This window comes from Schistocerca gregaria, chromosome 2, assembly GCF_023897955.1.
Source record: "Schistocerca gregaria isolate iqSchGreg1 chromosome 2, iqSchGreg1.2, whole genome shotgun sequence".
Classification (NCBI taxonomy): domain Eukaryota; kingdom Metazoa; phylum Arthropoda; class Insecta; order Orthoptera; family Acrididae; genus Schistocerca; species Schistocerca gregaria.
In genome coordinates, this window is record NC_064921.1 from 784,708,972 (window position 1) to 784,730,153 (window position 21,182).

Here is a 21,182-nt window from a genome sequence, read left to right on the forward strand (position 1 = left end):
TCCGCATGTATCCCGTGCCACCCAACGTGCTCTAGAAGGTGTAAGTCAACTACCCTGGCCAGCAAGATCTCCGGATCTGTCCCCCATTGAGCATGTTTGGGACTGGATGAAGCGTCGTCTCACGCGGTCTGCACGTCCAGCACGAACGCTGGTCCAACTGAGGCGCCAGGTGGAAATGGCATGGCAAGCCGTTCCACAGGACTACATCCAGCATCTCTACGATCGTCTCCATGGGAGAATAGCAGCCTGCATTGCTGCGAAAGGTGGATATACACTGTACTAGTGCCGACATTGTGCATGCTCTGTTGCCTGTGTCTATGTGCCTGTGGTTCTGTCAGTATGATCATGTGATGTATCTGACCCCAGGAATGTGTCAATAAAGTTTCCCCTTCCTGGGACAATGAATTCACGGTGTTCTTGTTTCAATTTCCAGGAGTGTAGATGCACATGCGGGGAAGAAGGTTCCCCTGAACATACTGTTTTCTTCTGCGGACAACGCACGAACATAAGACACACAGTACACCTAAATCGCCTGAACACACAGAACGAACTACATGCCATAATACGCGACCCGGAAAGGTGCACTGAACTCAAGAAACTAACGGACGAAATCTCGAAGATCCAACAAATAGAATACTTACGCAACAGACCCTACCGTAGGCAAGTCGGTCCAAACAGACATCACGATGCCCAGGGGGACACATATATGACTAACACCACGAGTGATGAGGAAGAAACAGATACAGACCAGGGCACCAACACAGATATTGAAGCGTCCAGCGCGGATGATCCATAGGAGCACAAGTCACACACAATCCTAAAAACAGATTGCACCTTATATGTAAATAGTTAACAGCATCTCCATGTCTAATAAGAGCTTAAAGCTAGGTACCTCTTCAAGTTACCTACGCCTTCCGTTAAGAGGCAGCGCACAGTCTGAATGGAAGGATCTTAAATGTGGTCCCTCTTTTTCGAGCCCAACCCGACGGATACCGATGGTAGATCAGGGAAAACCATCGTTCAGGTTGTGTTGCTGGCGGGGCCGGTAGGTGCTAACTGCCACACCCCGTATCATTGTAAGTCTCATTGGCTCAGTGTGAATTGTATGTACAACCAACCTACACAGCCTATACCTCAACCTCCACTACACTAATAACTTCTGATCTGAAGTTAAAAGTCTCGCGGTTCTAGGCGCGCAGTCCGGAACCGTGCGACTGCTGCGGTCGCAGGTTCGAATCCTGCCTCGGGCATGGATGTGTGTGATGTCCTTAGGTTAGTTAGGTTTAAGTAGTTCTAAGTTCTAGGGGACTTATGACCACAGCAGTTGAGTCCCATAGTGCTCAGAGCCATTTGAACCATTTTGAAGCTAAAAGTTAGGCACCTCTTCAAGGGACCTATGCCCCCTCATAAGAGGCGGCGCACGGCCTGGATGGAAGGATCTTAATTGTGGTTCCTCTCTTTTGAGCCCAATCCGACGGATACCTATGGTAGATTGGGGAAAACCATCGTTCAGGTCGTGTTGTCGGCGGGGCCGGGAGGTGCTTGCGCCTGATGTACTGTACCAGGAGCCTTGTAGGCTCAACACAAACCGTTAGCGTCATTACCTTATTACTTTTACCACAAGTACCCTTTCATTAGCAACTTTGAGCCAAGCACAAAATCCGTTACTTCTCTATTGTATATCGTAAATAGTTTAGCAGGCTCGACATGGAGGTCTTAGCCTTAGTTTCTAGCTTTAACGTACCCTAATATCTTCTAGTTAAGTTAGTTTTTAGGTTGGTAGATTTTAAAGGCATGGTGAGCGTCGGCCAGCGTCTTGAGGGTCATTCCAAGACCCGGGCCGCCGCCCACAACCAGATGACGGGCAATATTATACTTATCCCTTCTCTATTCAATTCTCTTCCTTCCTTCTCTCTAAAGATTTAATTTCGTTTTGTTTACTAATATATTACTTAATTTTGTATTAGTTATAAGTTTTTCTAATGCTGCACAAAAAAAGATATCGAATGTATCTAAACAAATAGAGCCTGCCCCGACGTGGCGGGACACGGGCAAAGGCGGGAGTGGGGACGGGAGCCGGTGTGGTGTTACTTTCAGTCACTCCGAACCCCGGACCCAGTCACAGCGGCTAAGTGGCAACATACGACCCACCATAAGAAATTAGACGGTGGGTCATAAAATATAAGCAGCTAGTGAAAAAAAGCGTCCCAGTCATCATCATTTCGTCCCCATCGACGCGCAAGTCGCCGAAGTGGCGTGAATAGAAAGACTGGCACCCGGCGAAAGGTCTACCCGACGGGAGGCCCTAGTCACACGACATTTACATTTATCGTTTAGCTCTGACTTTTCTTGACGCAAAGATGTGATTTATTTATTTACTCGATAGGTATTTCCAAGGCGAAATATTAAACCAGGACATTACAGAATTAAAACGACACATTCAGCATTACTTAATTACGTAATACAAAATACAGAATTTATTACAATATGACTTATTTTTTCCGGAATTTCAATGGTATTGTACGTGAGATTATGTGTACCCTCCAGTTCGCCATTAAAACCATGCACATTAAACTCGATCAAGTGATCCATTGATTGGTGGAATCCACATTCGCACTGAGGGTCGTTCGCGAGGCCCCATGTTGTCATCATCTACCTGCATCTTCCGACACCCGTCCTCACACGATTTAGCGCAGTCCACGCTCTTCTGGAAATCCTAAAGAGATCTATTGGTATGCTTGGGTCAGTAACCAGTTTTCAGTTCTTTACTGTGCTTCTACCTCATAAACTTTTCCATTCATTTTCTGGGTCGAAGGGAAACACCTTTTCTCCTGTTTAGCATACAGGTGACCTTGATCTCTGGCGATTTTTTGGTATCATGTTCCTGGTGTATAGGAAGATTTGAGTTTGCCAGTATTTTCTTGACAGTAGCTAATTTGGTTCAAATGGCTCTGAGCACTATGGGACATCACACACATCCATGCCCGAGGCAGGATTCAAACCTGCGACCATAGCGGTCACGCGGCTCCAGACTGAAGCGCCTAGAACCGCACGGCCACACAGGCTGGCTCAGTAGCTGATTTTTTATGATTACATGTGGTGCTATGTTCGACAGTTCGGGTAGCCAATCTATAGGTGTAGGTCTTAGTGCCCCCAATATTATTTTCATTGTTTCTCTGAGCTGGATATATACACTTCTGGCCCATACAGGTGCACAATACTCGGCCACGCTGTATAACAGTGCCAAGGCTGAAATTCTCAAGGTAGTTGCACCATATCCCCAAGTGTTTTCGGTGACTCTGGCAAGAATGGCATTTCTAGATGATTCCAGTTTTTTTTATTTTATTTTTTTTATTTTTTTTTACCCTCTAGACAAGCTCTGTACGTCAGGGACCGGTCCAGGTTTACTCCAAGGTACCGAGGTTTATCTTCACGTTTAATGGTCTGTTTATTCATGCAGATGTTCAGCTTTGTCTTAGCTTTTATGTTATTGAGATGCATGTTTACACTTACTGTCTTGTCTGGATGGTCCTCCATTACAGTATGATTTTTGAGCACATTTTCAAAAAGTTAGAATCTATAGGAGAATAACGGAGCTGGTTGTAGTATTCAGTCGCTTATCACTTTTCTGGAAAATCTGCGAACGGTGGTCGGGCTAAGTGTCCTTTTATTTGTTGGCAGGACATTTCTATATTTATTATAGGAAGTAAAACATATTTTCTCAGTGATAACCACCATGCATAATATAAATACTCCCAGCTCAGCCAGTATCAACATTCCTTCAGTGCCGTGCATTCGAACAACCCGGTCTCTGCACCAGTCCTCAATCGAACCATAGGTGAAGCTACTGCAGCCTCATCGACCAGCTTCAGCAAATAGATGAATCCGCTAATCTACGAGTCGTCATCTAGCCCTGATAGTTCCGGTCTTCAAACAGGACCCTTCGAGGAAAGGTCACTCCAACTGTGCCATCGCCTGATACTCTGATCAGTCTTCGAGAGTCCTGAGTTAAATTCTTGACACCTACACGTTTCTGTCAGCCTCCTCAGAAATGTTCACCAGTCCAGCTGTTAAAACTCGCTGCACCACCGAGCAGCAAATTCACTGTCTGTCGAAGCATTTCGCTGCCTCAACATACCTCACATACTCACCTGTGATTTCCCTGTCAGTTATGGCAAATGACGGAATGGTTCCTTTGAAAGAAAGGGACGGCCTATTTTCTTCTACATTCCTCCGCAATTCCAGCTTGTGCTCCGTCTCTAATCACCTCACTGTCGACGGGACGTTAAACACAAATTTCCTCCTCCTCCTGTTTCCTAGCTGCGACTGGCTCCCGACCTGCTTCCGTCAGGGTGCTGTAGGGAAAGCATAAAAAAAGCTAAGCAGACTGTTTGGTAAGCTCTGTTGACAGCATTGTTAATGTATAAAACGGTCCGACGTTTCGGCCACTATTCCAAGCGGCCATCCTCAGGGCTTTGTGCTCAGCTGACTGGCTCTGTGTTCGCGGTGCTGGTGAAACGATCCCGCAGCTTTCCGAACTCGGCTTTCTATAGTCACAACACAACAAACGTGTCAGCTAGATTGTAACAATATACTCGATGTTAACGCATTGCACTTTTTCAGCAAATACTATGTTTGAAGATAGCAACTGTTCTCGAAAGTACAGATACCACTGATGAACGTGCAGCTTCTCTAGAATAAATGATAATTAATCAGCTGTCAACATGTGTTGTTGATATACGTCGATGGAGATATACCTCACGGGGAGCCTGCAAGGGATAAGTCCCTGCAGTCGCGCTGTTCATTTGTGTCCTCGGTGGTTCAGATGCAGCCGGCACAGTAACTCAGCGTGTTCGGTCCGAGGGGCAGCTGCCCTCTCCAATTAAAAAAAAACTGAGTTAATGGATCCACGACGAACTGAAACGGGTGTCTTGCGACGTCCGCCCCGAGTAGATACAAGGAACGAAAAAGAACACAACGAGATTAAAAAAAAAAGGTGGATAGAGCGTCTGCCATGTAACCAGGAGATCCCGGGTTCGAGGCCCCATTGACTTATATCAACGCCTGTATGCAGCTAGGCGTATCAACAACACCTGTCGGCAGCTAATGGTTTCAATTATCATTTAAATACTACGCTGCTGTTCTTAAAATTTTATATCGTCACTACTTCATCCATCGGCAGCTCTTCTACTGACCAAATACGGCATGTACTTGCAACAAATACTCATACCTACAAAATGATGTAGCAATAAATAGGGTAGAAAGTTCCAAATTTATGGGTGTACGTATCGATGAAAACTTTAATTGGAGGAGACATATTACTGAGCTTCTCAAAAAATTACGTTCAAATACGTCTGGTTTCCGTACAATTTCTGGTCTTGAAAACAAACGTATCAACTTCCTGAAGCATTTTGCATATTTCCACTCAATAACGTCATAAGGAATTATATTTTTGTGGCAACTCAGTATGTGGAATGAAAGTATTGATTTCAAAAACGCTATCTCTGCGAATAATATGTGGTGTTTACTCACAGATGTTATGGAGGAACCTCTTGAAGGAGCTAAGCGTTTTAATTGCCCCATCACGAAAGATATTTTCCCTAGTGAATTTCGTCATAAATAATCCAACACTATTTGAGAAGAACTGTTTTGTACATACGTGCAACACTAGAGTGAGAAAGACCTTTATTACCGATTGTTAAAGCTGTCAGTGGCTCGGAGAGGAGTTCAATATGCAGCAGTAAAATGTTTTGATCATTTGCCCAAAAACATAAAATGCCTGACAGGTAGATGAGCAAGTAGTAGGAATAAAGTGAAAATGTGATCATTAATGTTAACGCTAATCATGGGTACATGTCCTGTAAACTGGGTCGTTCCCCATAGCTTCGATGAAACAGTCCTTCAGATGATCTGTGGAAAGTGTAACTAACTAACTAGGAAAACTCATTAATGCTTTAGCATCTAATTCCTCATTCAAATTCCCTCGGCATAGCCTGACTTACACTATGCTCCATTGGCCGTGTACTTTTATCAATGTACCTCTTATACCATTTTACACAACACTCTATCATTTCCATTCTACTGATCTTTCTGGTCCTTTGCCATAACTCACAGATTTCTATGTCATTAACATTCCCCATATTTTTTTATTCACCCTGAACTTTAATTCCTACTCAAAACCTCTTCCTGGATTCTTTTGCAGCAAGCTTTATGTACAGGCTGAATAACATCGGGGATCGACAATAAACCTTTTTCACTCTCATCTCAACTACACCTTCCCTTCGCGTCGTTTGACTTATATGTGCAGCAGAGTGTCTGCAAAAGTTGTAGATGACTCTCCGCTTCATGTATTTTATCCCAGTTTGATTCAGAAATTCAAATAATGCTTTCTTCCTATGTCGATAAAGGCTTTATCTAAATCTACAAATGCTGTAAATCTGGATCTTTCTGTGGCTCTGTGCCCTTATTCATATTTAGCAAATATTACCTTAAGTGAACCAACTTATTTTGACTGCAAGTATCATGTTTATAGACGACAAAACGTTAACTTACCGTCATATCCCTTCTGACACACACACCTCATGCACTCAGACTGTGTTCCTTCAATGAACTGGCCCTCCAGGTACGTCTTCCCTTTATAAGGACATTCGGCCACGTTTCGTGGGCTCTTGGTGTCATTCGCTGAAAAAATAAGTATATCTAATGTATCAAGACAGTGAGATAAATATAATCAAATAAAACTATGTTTCCAGAGACTTTTTCGAGTCTCAAACATCGAGGACGTATATATGCAGACTGAGGAGAGGAATGAAAATTTGTACGAAGGCTGGGATTCGAATCTGAGTATCCTGCTCATTAAGCGTAGCGGTTAGTGCATGTGCCTAGTGACCAGGAGACAAGAGGTTCGAATCCTGGCCCTGGCAAAAATTTTCATTTGTCGCTTCAGTCTGCATATATACAGATACATAGAAGCCTAAACTTGCATATTCTCTGTACAGAATTCTAGTAGGGTCTTTAGATGGCAGCATTTTGCAGTAGCTCTCAGAAATCAATTTTTCAATGGTAATAATAGTGGTTATTCTTGGAAAAATCTAGGTAATAGTGGAAAAAGTAAGAAATTAATGACGAATTGGTTATAAGAGTCTTGAATGACAATTTGAAAATTACAAAGTTCGCCGCCCGCTGGTTTTCGCGTGTGCTCACATCAATTCAAAAAGCCAACAGAACGCAGCAGCAGTCGCGATGTTGCAGCTGTATGCTCAACACAGATGACGTCTTTTGCCACCTTATCACCACTGACGAGTGCTGGTTGCACCACTATGGGGCTGAGATAAAGGAGCAAAGGATGCAGTGGAAACACGAGGATTCACCACCGCCGAAATGGGCTAAGACACAACTATCGTCAGGCAGGGTAACGCAGAGTGATTTTTGTGGACTGCTGTGGTGTGGTTTTAACAGATTATACAAGTAAGGTGCAAAATGCCATAGGAGGATTCTGCCGAAATATGTAGACGAGCTTAAAGGAGGCTCCCAATACTAAACGCCATTGGAAGCTGTTTAAAGGCGTGTTTGTACTCCACGACAACACACGAGCTCATTCTGCTCACTACATTGTCACACGCAATTTTTCTTTGTGCTACCAAATAAGTTCATATCGGTTAAACTATCTGAGAAACACGACGACATAGTAACTGTGAATGTTTCAGAATAAAAACGTATTGTGGCCAAATTAAGATAATTAGTGTTGAAGCAGGTGTACCAACTACAAACGTTACCGCTGCCTTCGACATTGCAGTTGTGGTTCCGAAACGCTTTGGACGTCAACAGAAAAAAGCAAAATATTGTGGTCAACCATGGCGAACTATTGCTTAATATTCGCCGACCCTGACGTGACAAAATTTAAGGATTGGCGATGTGCACGTTTGCGGATGGTGGTAGTATCGCATACGCAATGTATAAAAGAGCAGTGCATGACGGAGCTGTCATTTGTACTCCGATGACTCATGTGAAAAGGATTATGGTCGCTCAGCGGGAATTCACAAACTTTGAACGCGGAGTGGTAATTGAAGTTAGATGCATGGAACATTCCATTTCGGAAATCGATAAGTAATTTAACATTGCGGTATCCAAAGTGTCAAGAGTGCGCTGAGAATACCATATTTCAGTCATTATCTCTCACCATGGGCAACGCAGTGGCACACGGCCTTCACTTACCGACCGAGAGCAGCGGCCAGAAATAACCGCAGAAATCGATGTGGGACGTATGACGAACTTATCCGTTAGCACAGAGCGGCAGAATTTCCGAATTAATGGGCTCTGGCAGAAGACGACTGTCGCGAGTGCCTTTATTAACAGCACGACCTCAACTCCATCACCTTTTGTGAGGTCTCCATCAAATCGATTGATCACTGTACTTCAGGACCTGGTCAGATGAGTCACGATTTCACTTAATAATAGCTGATTGTAGGGTTCGAGTATGGCACAGCCCCCACAAAACCATGGACCAAGGTTGTCAGCAACGCACTGTGCAAGGTGTTGGTGGCTTCATTATAGTGTGGGCTGTGGTTACATGAAATGGACTGGTCAAAAGTACAGTTTAATTTAAATGCTTATGTTCGGCTACCTGGTAACCTTTTGCAGCCATTCATGCACTTCAGGTTCCTAAAAAAAGATTGGATTTTTATGGTTGAGAATCCCCCATGTCACTGGACCACAATGGTTCGTGATTGAAGAACATTCTGGACAGTTCGAACAAATGATTTGGCCACCTGGATCGCCCAACATGCATCGCATCGAACATTGATGGAACATAATCGAGAGTTCAGTTCGTGCACAAAACCCTGCATCGGTAACGCTTTCGCAATTGTGGATTGCTATAGCGGTAGCGCAGCTCAGTTTATCTCCGGGGGACTTTCAACGACTTGTTGAGTCAGTGCCACGTCACTTTGCCCCACTGATGCCGGTCAAAAGGAGGTACGCTACCACTTTTGTCGCCTCAATATAGTGCTGATGGCCGATAGAGTTACCTCGTTAAGTTGTAGTCTCACACTCACCACTATCTTCCATAAAAAAATCATCCCATGCCTGGTTTCATCATGCAGCCATCATTCTGATGATCAGCTGCGCCATTTCGGCATCCGGTATTCAGTGGAAGCAAACTTTGTTCAGACCGGAGAGGAGGAATTGATTTGTCTGTAACTGGTCTGAGTGCTATGTGGGCAGAGTGGTGTACCATGATGACTTAAGGGCTAAAGGTTTCCTATGAAGTTAGGTATTTATGGCACCTGCTGAAAATAAACTTAAGAAAATTATTGGCAGGAAGTGGCACTTTGCAAACTAATGTTATTGCTGAGAGCAGAAAAGGACCGGTAGAAGTGCTTACACTCAGTTCCTAACACCAATAGTATGAAATGACTGAATGTTAAAACAAGGTTTTGGAGCTGCTTGGAGCTCACAAGGTAAGGGACTCAGCTGGCAGTGCTCCTGAAAGTTGGAAACGGTATGTTGGTCCTTTGCAGGTAGTTTAGAAAGTTGAACGTGTCCGAAAATCAGGATCGGCAGGAGTCTTTAAGGTGGCAGCACCAACAGCTGGGTTTCCCTAACGTAGTGTGGATACGTGCTTCTAGAGGAGTCATAAAAATTAACAGCCTTCAAAGTTCACAAGCTGAATGGGAAAATATGACGAATAAAGTATTGAGAGGGCAAGAGAAATAGTAGTGCAGAAAGACACAATGTGGCCTCCTGGAATGGGGTAGGGGTTGGTTCTAAAGGAAGAAATCTGAAAAAAATGCTGAAAAAAGAAATATACCAATTTCGGTCATCACAGAAACAAAGGAGGAACATAAAAGTACGAAAAAGCTCGATGATTATGTAGTGGTACTGCACATGACATATGGACAAGCTGTATTTATTCACAAAAGCTGGAAATAGAGAATGACAATTGCAACTTCGCTAAGAGAACTTATATATCTGTGAGAGTAAAGGTAAGTGAGGCTACCTAAGCATACTCCTCACGAAGAGGAGTGGGGGAGGAAGGAGAAACCGAAATAAATCCTGCAGGAGACTGAAACGGCAGATTACTAAAAGTAATAAAGACGAGCAACTAAAATTATTTGGACATTTAGCCACGTCTGTGCCAGAAATAGTGTGCTCATTTGGATAGAATAGTTACAATAATAATGAACTCAAAAACGTCGCAAGAGTAAATCATTCAAAAATCACAGACATCTCTTTCAGTCTGGCAACACGAATGTGCATTTCGTGGAACTGTTTCGGCGTCACGATCGGCCTCATCTTAATACAGCCGTCAGGCGTAATAACATGAGACTTGGGGGTGCGCTGATGACAGAAGGCATGAGTCACATTTCAGTGGTGTCGCTGGAGTCTATCAGCAGGACGGGTTTCACTAGACATGGCATGCACCTCACCAGATATGGAAATGGGAGGTTGGCAAAGTTTGTAAGTGGCAGCATAGGTGGGGGTGGTGGGATCACTCATGGGAACATTCCTGTAGTAGTTAGAACTGCACCTTTTTTAGATTGAAGACAGCTGATAGATATTCCTGCTTAAAGGGAAGTCCCTCTAACAAAGAAACCACTTTCGACAAAGCTTAGGTTTCGGATTAATGAAGGAATTAGTATATTTCATCAAAAAAAGTACTAGAGATAAAGTTAGTGAACTGTTTATAGATGTTGACTCTGAAATTATTGGTATATCTGAACACTTCTTAAATAAGGAGATAATTCAGAGGCTTCTGTTACCAGGATAGGATACAGGTTGGCTGGCAGCTTTCTAGGAGCTCTTTGCGGTCTGGGGGAGTAGTCATGTTTGTGAAGAACGGGATCCTATTTGAGTCAATTGATGTTTCAAAGTACTGCACTGAAAAGTTGTTTGAATGTTGTGCAGGTGTGGTTAAATGTAGTGGAGCTAAGCTTCTAACTGTTGTTATTTATAGATCCCCAGACTCCGATTTCACAATATTTTTGCTAAAGCGAGAAAAGGTTCTTGGTTCACTTTATAGGAAATACAAGAAGTTAGTTATATGTGGTGACTTCAGTATTAATTGTATAAGTTATTGTGCAAGGAAAAGGATGCCGGTAGACCTCTTTAATTCATATAATCTTATGCAAACCGTATTCTTTCCAACGAGAGTGCAAGGGAATAGTAGAACAAACGTAGACACCATTTTTGTTCATTCCTCATTACTAGAAGGGCATTCTGTTAGCAAAAAGATGAATGGCCTTTCAGATCATGATGCACAAATTTTAACTCTAAAAGATTTTTGTGCTGCAACACGTGTTAAATATAGTCATCAGCTGTTTAGGAAAGCTGATCCAGTTGCTGTAGAGACCTTTGTAAACCTTATGAAGGAACAAGAGTGGCAAGATGTTTATAGCGCTGATACAGTAGACGATAAATATTATGTTTTCTCAAGACTTTTCTCGTGCTCTTTGAAAGTTGCTTTCCGTTAGAACGTTCAAAACAGGGTACTAGCACAAACAGGCAGCCTGGGTGGCTGACTAGAGGGATAAGAATATCTTGTAGAACAAAGTGGCAATTATATCAAAACGTTAGAAATAGTCAGAATCTAAATGCAGCAGCCCATTACAAACAGTATTGTAAGGTGTTTAAAACTGTTGTTAGGAAGGCAAAAAGTATGTGGTATGCAGATAGACTAGCTCAGTCTCAGGATAAAATTAAAACCATATGGTCAGTCGTAAAGGAAGTGGCTGGTCTGCAGAGACAGGTCGAGGATATAGAATCAGTGCGTAGTGGGAATGTCAGTGTTACTGATAAGTCGCTTATATGTACAGTATTTAATAATCACTTTCTGAATATAGCAGTGAACTAAATAGAAACCTAGTCGGAATCATATAGCGCTCGTAGAAAAAAGTGTTCCGAGACTGTTACCTGAAATGCTCCTCCATGATAGTGACAAGAGGGAGATTGAGTTAATAATTAAATCACTAAAGACCAAGAACTCTCATGGATATGACGGGGTATCTAGTAGAATACTGAAGTATTGTTCTATGTATGTTAGCCCAGTACTTAGCGCTATCTGTAGCTTTTCCTTTGGGAGTGGTCGGTTTCCTGACCGATTAAAGTACTCGGTAGTGAAGCCACATTATAAAAAGGATGACAAGGATAATGTTGACAATTATAGACCTATTTCTATGCCATCGCTGTTTGATAAAGTTATCGAGAGGGTTGTATATACAAGGTTACTGGAGCATTTAAATTCACATAATTTGCTGTCAAATGTACAGTTTGGTTTTAGAAATGTTGTAACAACTGAAAATGCTATATTCTCTTTTCTCTGTGAGGTTTTCGACGGATTAAATAAAAGGTTGCGAACGCTAGGTGTTTTCTTTGATTTAACGAAAGCTTTTGACTGTGTTGAGCACAAAATATTACTGCAGAAGTTGGACCATTATAGAGTAAGGGGAGAAGCTTACAATTGGTTCGCCTCTTACTTTAAGAACAGAAAGCAGAAGGTAATTCTCGGCAATATTGAGAGTGGTAGTGATGTTCAGTTCCAATGGGGCACTGTTAAGTGGGGCATTCCCCAAGGGTCGGTGCTGGAGCCACTGCTGTTTCTTATTTATATAAATGATATGCCTTCTAGTATTACAGGTGATTCAGAAATATTTTTGTTTGCTGATGATATCAGCTTGGTAGTGAAGGATCTTGTGTGTAATATTGAAACACTATCAAATAATGTAGTTCATGAAATAAGTTCGTGGCTTGTGGAAAATAATTTGATGCTAAATCACAGTAAGACTCAGTTTTTACAGTTTCTAACTCACAATTCAACAAGAACCGGTATTTTGATCAGACAGAATGGACATATTATAAGCGAGACGGAACAGTTCAAGTTCCTAGGCGTTCGGATGGATAGTAAGCTGTTGTGGAAAGCCCATGTTCAGGATGTTGTTCAGAAACTAAATACTGCTTTATTTACCATTAGAACAGTATCTGAAATAAGTGACACTTCAACACGAAAAGTAGTCTACTTCGCATATTTTCATACGCTTATGTCATATGGTATTATTTTTTGTGGTAATTCTTCAGATTCAAAAAGGGTATTTTTGGCTCAAAAACGGGCTGTTCGAGCTATGTGTGGTGTAAGTTCGAGAACCTCTTGTCGACCCCAATTCAATAGTCTGGGAATTCTGACAGTCGTTTGTTGTTAGCAACATTAGCTTATTCCCAAGAGTTAGCAGCTTTCACTCAGTTAATACTAGGCAGAAATCAAATCTGCATGTGGAATGCACTTCCTTGACTCTTGTGCAGAAAGGTGTGCAGTATTCTGCTGCGTCCATTTTCAATACGCTACCATAAGAACTCAAAAATCTTAGCAGTAGCCCAAACACTTTTAAGTCTAACCTGAAGAGTTTCCTCATGGCTCACTCCTTCTATTCTGTTGAGGAGCTCCTGGAAGAGCTCAAAAATCAAGCAAATTCCAGTGTTACATTCTTGATTTTCTTTATTTAAACTTACGGATTGTCGCCTGAATATATTACTTATATTTTATTTTATCTGTTTCTAATATCGTGTTATAATTTCATGTATTGACTCGTTTTATGACCATGAAGACCTCTCCTTAATTTTGTCCGGCGGAACAATAAATAAATAAAAAAAAAAGATATAAGTCTAAACTGCTACATTCTCTGAGTCATTTGCAGACGCCTTATGGCTTAGGCAGGTATATATATATATATATATATATATATATATATATATATATATATATATATATATATATATATATATATATCAGTACTTCGCAGTAGCCGTTATATATCAGTTCTTTCATGTTAGCGACAGTGTTTATTCTATGAAGGTGCTATTAGTCATTCCAAACTTATTGGTGAATATTATCAAAGACAAAGAAAACGACGCACCACTAAGGGTTTTCCGAATGGGACGGAAATCCCATTGTGACGTGGTGTACATGTACAAACGACCAAATGATTACAAATTCTGGATAACTGGATGATTCACTTAAGAGAAAGAGCTTCCAAATTGAGCAACTGAATACCGCGTTGGTTCACCTCTGGCCCTTATGCAAGCAGTTATTTGGCTTGGCATTGACTGACAGAGTTGTTGGATGTCCTCTAGAGCGATATCTTGCCAAATTCTCTCAAGTTCGCTGGTCATTGGAGCTGAGTTCGAAACGACGTCATCGCTGAAGACATTTCACTCCTGTCAAAGAGATTCCAGGCCAAAGGCGGTTCTGGAGGCTCCCCGGGCGGATTGGACACAGACCTGACTTCCGTCCGTCATACTGTTCAGCAACCAGGAGTGATGGTCTGGGGTGTCATTTCTTCTCATAGCAGGACCGCTCTGGTTGTCATCCAAGGCACCCTTACAGAACAGTGGTACGTCGACGATATTCTACGTCTCGTTTTGCTACCCTTCATTACAAGCCATTCTGGGCGTACATTTCAGCAAGATAATGCACGCCTGACATGGCGAAAATTTCTACTGCTTCTCCTCGTGCTTGTCAAACCGTAGCTTGACCTGTAAGGTCGCTGAATCGCTCCCCATTTGAGAACATTTGGAGCATTATGGGCAGGGCCTTCCAACAGTTCGGGACCTTACGATCTAACACGACAGTTAGTATTTGGCACGATGTACCTCAGCAGGACATATATCCACTCTTCTGGTGTCAGTGCCAAGCCGAATAATTGCTTCCATAAGGGCCAGAGATGGACCAACACGTTATTGACTTTCTCAATTTGTGAAGCTCTTTCATATGAGTAAATTATCAAATTTTTGCGAAATTTCAATAACTCGTTTATCTACACACGTGTATCAGTGAGTTTGGCACAGTCCTTACGCACGGGAGTAGCTGGAGCTGTTTCGGCACCATATAATGGAATGATAATCTGAAGGTGCTCGCTAGTCAAAGAGATGGTCTAATTGAGGACCATAAATTACATTTCACTCCATGGAAACTTCAGGTGTGTTGCTTGCTGACCTATTGATATTAAGTTTTCTGTACAGTTTAGTTTTTCTGAGGGTTAGGGGAGTAAATTTCACGAAATAAGCTGGAAACAATTTATTAGCTGTCCCAGGTCAGTGGTTAGATCTCGGTATGTTGATAAATGCAGTTAGATTACTACAGGGCATTACTAATTGATTGTGGTTGAAACAGAAATTGACGACTTTGACTTAGACTAGTTTTAATGATGCAGTAGTGCAGGGAAATGATTTTGGTTCGCTAATAAAAGGTCCGCAGCTCGTGGTCGTACGGTAGCGTTCTCGCTTCCGGCGCCCGGGTTCCCGGGTTCAAGTGAAACATGGACAATAAATAGTATAGACAAGAAGAGAAGAGAAGGTTTAGAAAAGTGGTGCTACAGAAGAATGCTGAAGATTAGATAGGTAGATCACGTCACTGATGAGGAGGTACTGAATAGAATTGGGGAGAAGAGGAATTTGAGGACAACTTGACTAGAAGAAGGGATCGATTGGTAGGACATGTTCTGAAGCAGCAAGGGATCAGTAATTTAGTACTGTCGGTAAGTGCGGGGTAACATAGCATGGCTTTAGTATATTCCGTTTTGAACGGTGGTTAGTCCCACGGAATGGTGCACAACGAATATGTGAGCAGTCTCTTCTCTAGACGTTTTTGATGCCTTTCTTGAAAGAAATGATCTTGGGTGCCTCTCTCTCGGCGATAGCCGCTTTATGATTCTTTGAATCTGTTTTATATCTTTTCCCTTTGTTTAGATTCCTTGATGGGTGTTTTGCAGGCAATGGAATACCTCTCATTTAATCCAGCATACATTACGCAACATTAAACAGTTAGTAAATGGTACTGTAAAAGTTTTATTTTTATGACTAATTATAACTTTTTAGTTAGGCGTAACCCCTTTGGTATTAAGATGAGGTAAACTTGAGGAAAAGTGACGTCTATGGAACCGTTCATACTAATTGATCCTACTTACCACACTTAATACCAGTTCCACAGCACTGATCAACTTTGTAGGTGGGATAACAGAAAGACTCCTTTCCTTCTGGTATCCGATACCCAGCACAACCGCCAGCTGCGCAAGAGAACCTCGCCTCTCCCCTGCGGAAAGGAAAGTAAACATATAGACAACCTTTGTTTACAGCTTCAGTTTCGAATAAACTGGGTTATTTCTCACAGTGTTATCACATATTATCTATACCGACGGAAATAAAACGCAACACGCTCAGACGCAATGTCATTTTATTGGAAAGTGCAAGTAGTGTATCATCTTAGGGATGTACGATAACAAATTAAGACCAAATGAAATACACACGTCACAGCAAAGATGTCCCAAACAGTCGCATCAATACTCTGTATACCGCACTCTATCGGCAACGCAGAGTGTATTCTCACACGTAAACGATCTTAAATGTTCCAAATGGCATCCTGAGAGATTGTCCCAAGGAACTTGCATGTTTTTTTGCAATTCAGCAATGGTTCTTGCAGGCTCTAGGGAACAAGTAAGTTACCGTTTCATCTCGTCCACACGTGTTCAATAGGCGAGAGTTCTAGTGATCTCCTGCTCAGAGCAGTTGCTGTATACCACAAAGAGCACATAGCGTTCCCGCAGCCGTGTGTGTACGTGCATTGTCCTGCTTATAAATCACATCACCTTCCTGTCGAAGAAATGGCAGTTGTACGAGGATAATAACCTGTACAATGTTGCCTCCTCTGATTAATTTACTCTGCGCGGACACCAAATGTGGTCGCTAAATGTATCTGAGGCTTCGAACAGCCTGGCGTGTTACCGATGTATCGTGGGCGAACGAATCCGGAACACAATGCTCGCCAGCTCTACGCCGTACTCGTGTGGTCCGTCAGTCGCAGACAGACAGAGCCTACTCTCATGACTGAGGACGCCAGAGCGTCATTCCACTTCCCCGTTAGAGTCGACTCTTTAACGGCGCAAGTGTAGCCGTGGTTGGCGGAGTCGTGGCGCCAGTGGTATCCCGGACAGAGGCACACGTGATCTTATAACTGCAAGCGGACGGTTGACAGTGGACCTTGATGACACAGCAGAAGCAACAGTGCCCAGATTTCTTCTTTGGCTGATGTTCCGTTAGCCATCGCTGCTCCCACAATCCATCAACCTTGACGTGCGTCTGTACTACTCCGACGTCCAGAAACTGGTCTTTGGCTGCCCAAAATGTTCTACACACCACTGCCGAAAGCACCGCCGCAGTACCGATACTCTATCGTCAATATTTGAAGCAGTCCGTTGATATACCCACCCAGCTTCCCGCAGCCTCACAAAACGACCTCATTGAAATGGCTGATGTTGTGCAACACTGTGCACCTATAAATTGAGCACAGTTACTGTGACTATGTAGACTTTCCCGGCGTATTGACAGATTAGGTTCTTGTCGGGTCTTCAGCCAGATCAAGCTGTAATCTGCACACAATATTTCCGCAGTCCACCTTACGGCCATCATCAGGTGAGGATAGCTAGATCGCTGTCGCCGATAACTTATTCAAACCCTTTTTTTTTAAATTTTGGGGTGTGTTCAGGTACAGCGTCACCGTTGGATCTCGGTCTTACTGTCTTGGTGTAAAGGTAAATTTGTTCTATCCTACAATAATATCATTCCAGTGAAATCTTTGGAATGCATGTTGAAGGTGTGGCGGTGGGACTTGAAACCTCATACAGCCCTCCGACGGTCGAAGTTCAAACAGTGAACGACGGAACCCTTATATGTGGAGAAAATAAAAAAGCGCATGCGATAAGATGATGCGCAAGCGCTCAATCGTAGCTGTTGCGCCTTGGCGTACGAACAGTTGCAGCGCCTCCAGTGGTGAATATTGTCGAAAAACGACATATCGTTCAAATTATTCGTGAAGTCAATGACAGATGACTTGAACATAATCGCCATACGCGATTATTACAACCTGACAAATCTGCGGTGCCTGAGCACTGCCTTACAGAGGGACACAGGATATTTTACAATGAGACACAAGTGGCTGCAAACGCCTCGCGTTTCTGGGATTGTGTTTTAAAAGAATCTGTCGAAATCAGACGGGCAGATAATGTCATTAACCGTGATAACTGATATCCGCTATGTAAAACTTTAAATCCTGTTGTAGTGTCCCTTTTGCGATGTTTGAGAATAATTCGTGTCAAGTGTGTATAAAAATATTGAACAAGACCAAACAGAGCAGACTGAAACTGTGAAAAAAATATTCAGAAAGAATATAACGTCGATATATATAGGGAAAGACAATAAAATGATAAACAATATCGCAGTAAAGAAAAGGGTGAAATAAAACATTTACATCTTTGTATAACTATAGAAGCTGGAAAAAATAAGTTATTACTCGTTCTTCTGCTGTTTCTGATTCTCATGTTACTATTGCTAGATAGGTACTGTGTATAGCGTTGAACGCTAGCAGATGTTCCTTTTGCTCTTTCGACTAGATGATAAAAAAGGTGTGTATCAGGTTATTGATGGAAATATATGTGTAAAAGTGAGTTCATTGTATTATTTCAATAACATGCCAGGCAATAATCGCAATGTTTTAATTAGAAAGAGGGAATAAAGAGTATTTTTCAGCTATCAAGAAGACGAAAGCAGTGATCGCTGACTGGCAACAATTGGCCGCCATTGCGCAGCGGACTTAATATTAACTTTTCTTACAGCTTTCCACAAGAGCAGACGTGATAAAATCATTTTAAAACATTATTTAATTTAAATCTCAATAGTTCCATGAGTTAATTTTGCGAGGGTTCAAATACTTTCAGATATACCATTTGTCGTATATCTGTGAAGTTTGGCCTTGACTGTATTTAGACAGAAATCAGTTATGATAATCTTGTACGGAGTCTGGCGCTCATTTAAATTGAAAATAAACATTTATATTGGCCTCCTATAAGATACTCTGCTTCTAACGGTCTCATCTACGTAAAGAAAATAATTTATTATATTTCGTAGTATCAAAAAGCGTAAAACCAATATAGAATATTAAAAGAGAACCGTTAGACTCTTTTATCAGATATGAAGAAACAACGAGATGTGAATCGGCCGGTTATATTGTTTTTCGACAGTATTCATTACTGGTGGCGCTGCAACGCTTCTTGCGCTAGGGGCAGCAGGTACGATTAGGCAAGCGCTTGCGCATTTACCTTAGCTCATGCGCTTTCGTGTTTTCGCTGCATATAAAGGTTCCGTCGTTCACGGTTTGAATTATTCATCGACGAGAGCGGCTTAGCTGTTCTCAATTGATGATGGCTACCAGGTGGACCTCAAAAATATTGTGTGGAGGTGACAGTTTGATTCGGCTGAAGACGAGGAAGGAATGTTGATAAGCACAGTTATTGCCTGCTGAGTCAAAGAAGAGGGCATACAGACAGGCCTCCTGGGCACCATCTGATCGCCGATAACAACACTAACAACATTACAACAACACTAACACTGCAACCGCTCAGTATGTGCATATTAATAGCTTGGTACCACTGAATTCGGTCCGTGATACTGTTGCATTTTTATTTACAGGAAGGGTGTTTACAATTGAGCTATTTAAACACGAAAAGAAATAGGTAACATTAGGGTCAAATAACAGATTTAAAAACGACAGAATAACTATAAACCCGAAATAACAGAGTGCAGAGCAGAAACAAGACAAAGCATAACAGGCGCATTTCCTTAGCTATGGGTGAGAGATATCCCGTGAATAGGTTGTCAAGTTTCCCTAAATATAAACTCTCTAAATTTAACAAACTATACAAATTTTAGTTTCTCTGGTAAGTAGAATGCGGCTATTTGGCTGCCGGACTAGGTTAAGTGTCAGTTTCTAAACATAATACCTAGGTTCATACCATTCATTGTTATATATGGCAGTGAACTGTTGCATGACAACTATATAAATAAATAAAAGGGCTTATCACCTTTCAGTCTCCACTGCAATGCACATTTGGTGTCCTTTGTAAACAGCGGATGAACCAGACTAAGTAGCAGGAAAAGAAGGGGTTAGTTCAACACTCACAGTTAACAGAAAGGTCGCGTTATTACTGATAATATGTACCACGTCAGTAAACATGAAGACAATATAGTAATAACAACTTCGCATTTTTATCAGATAATGCACTTATCTATAACGAACTCTGTCTTTTTAAGATTTAAGTGTTGTGAAAAGATTGTCAAATTGCTTTAAATGTAAAAAAAAGTGAAACTATGCACTTCACATATCGAAAGAACAGTATGTATATGATTACGAGTTATAATTAGTATCGGTCAATTCATACAATTATCTGGGTGTAGCACTTCCTAGGCGCATGAAATGGAATGATTACAGAGGTTCGGTCGTTGGTAAAGCGGGTAGCAGACTTCGGGTAACTCTTAGGGTACTAAGGAATGTAATCGATCTACCCAGGAGTATTCTTACAAAGCACTCGCGCGACACATCCTGGAATATTGGTCAGGTGCGTGGAGTCCACGAAATAGAACTAACAGGCGATACTGGACGTGTACAGAGGAGGCCAATACGCATGGTCACATGTTTGTTCGATTCTTGGGAGTGTTCCACAGAGACGTTGAAAGAACTGAACTGGCAAACGCTTGAAGACAGACGTAAATTTTTCCGAGAAAGCTATCACAAAAAATTTCAAGAACCAGCTATGAACGAAGAACCTATGAGAATATTACAACCCCTAGGTATCGCTTTTATAGGGATCCTGAGCACAAGATTAGATTAATACCAGCACTCACGGAGGCATCTAACAATGATTACTCCCGCACTTGATTCGTGAATGGGGCGGGGAGAAGGCCTGATAACTGGTGTAGGAGACGTACCCTCTGTCATGCAAATCCCAGTGATGTGCACATTATGGCCGTAGGTATATACGAGAAATCGCTAAAAGACGATTTCCGAGACTAATGGAGATTTTTTTTTATGGATTCGCACACTAGTGTCTACATTTACAGTTAGACATACATATACACTGATCAGACAGAAGAATGAGGCCGACTTCCTAACAGCCGGTATGTCCACCTGTGTCACGGATGAGAGTGGCGAACCGTCGTGGCATGGAAGCAGTGAGGACTTGGTAGTTCGCTGTAGCGAGGTGACACCACACCTGCACACGCAAATCACCTAATTCCCGCAAATTCCGGGGAGGGGTACAATGAGTTCTGACCCCATGTTCAATCAGATCCCAGATGTGTTCGACCAG

The 21,182-nt window shown here is 42.2% G+C and overlaps 1 protein-coding gene across 1 annotated transcript in view; it reads right to left on the bottom strand.

The window, feature by feature from the left end:
• Positions 1–21,182, bottom strand: part of LOC126336478 (uncharacterized) — a 57,140-nt gene that overhangs the window by 16,967 nt on the left and 18,991 nt on the right. The window contains exons 4-5 of the mRNA XM_050000219.1: positions 15,954–16,078; positions 6,553–6,681 (exon numbers count right to left, since the gene is read on the bottom strand). Coding sequence (XP_049856176.1) covers positions 6,553–6,681; positions 15,954–16,078 — 254 coding nt within the window. The remainder of the gene's footprint in view (positions 1–6,552; positions 6,682–15,953; positions 16,079–21,182) is intronic.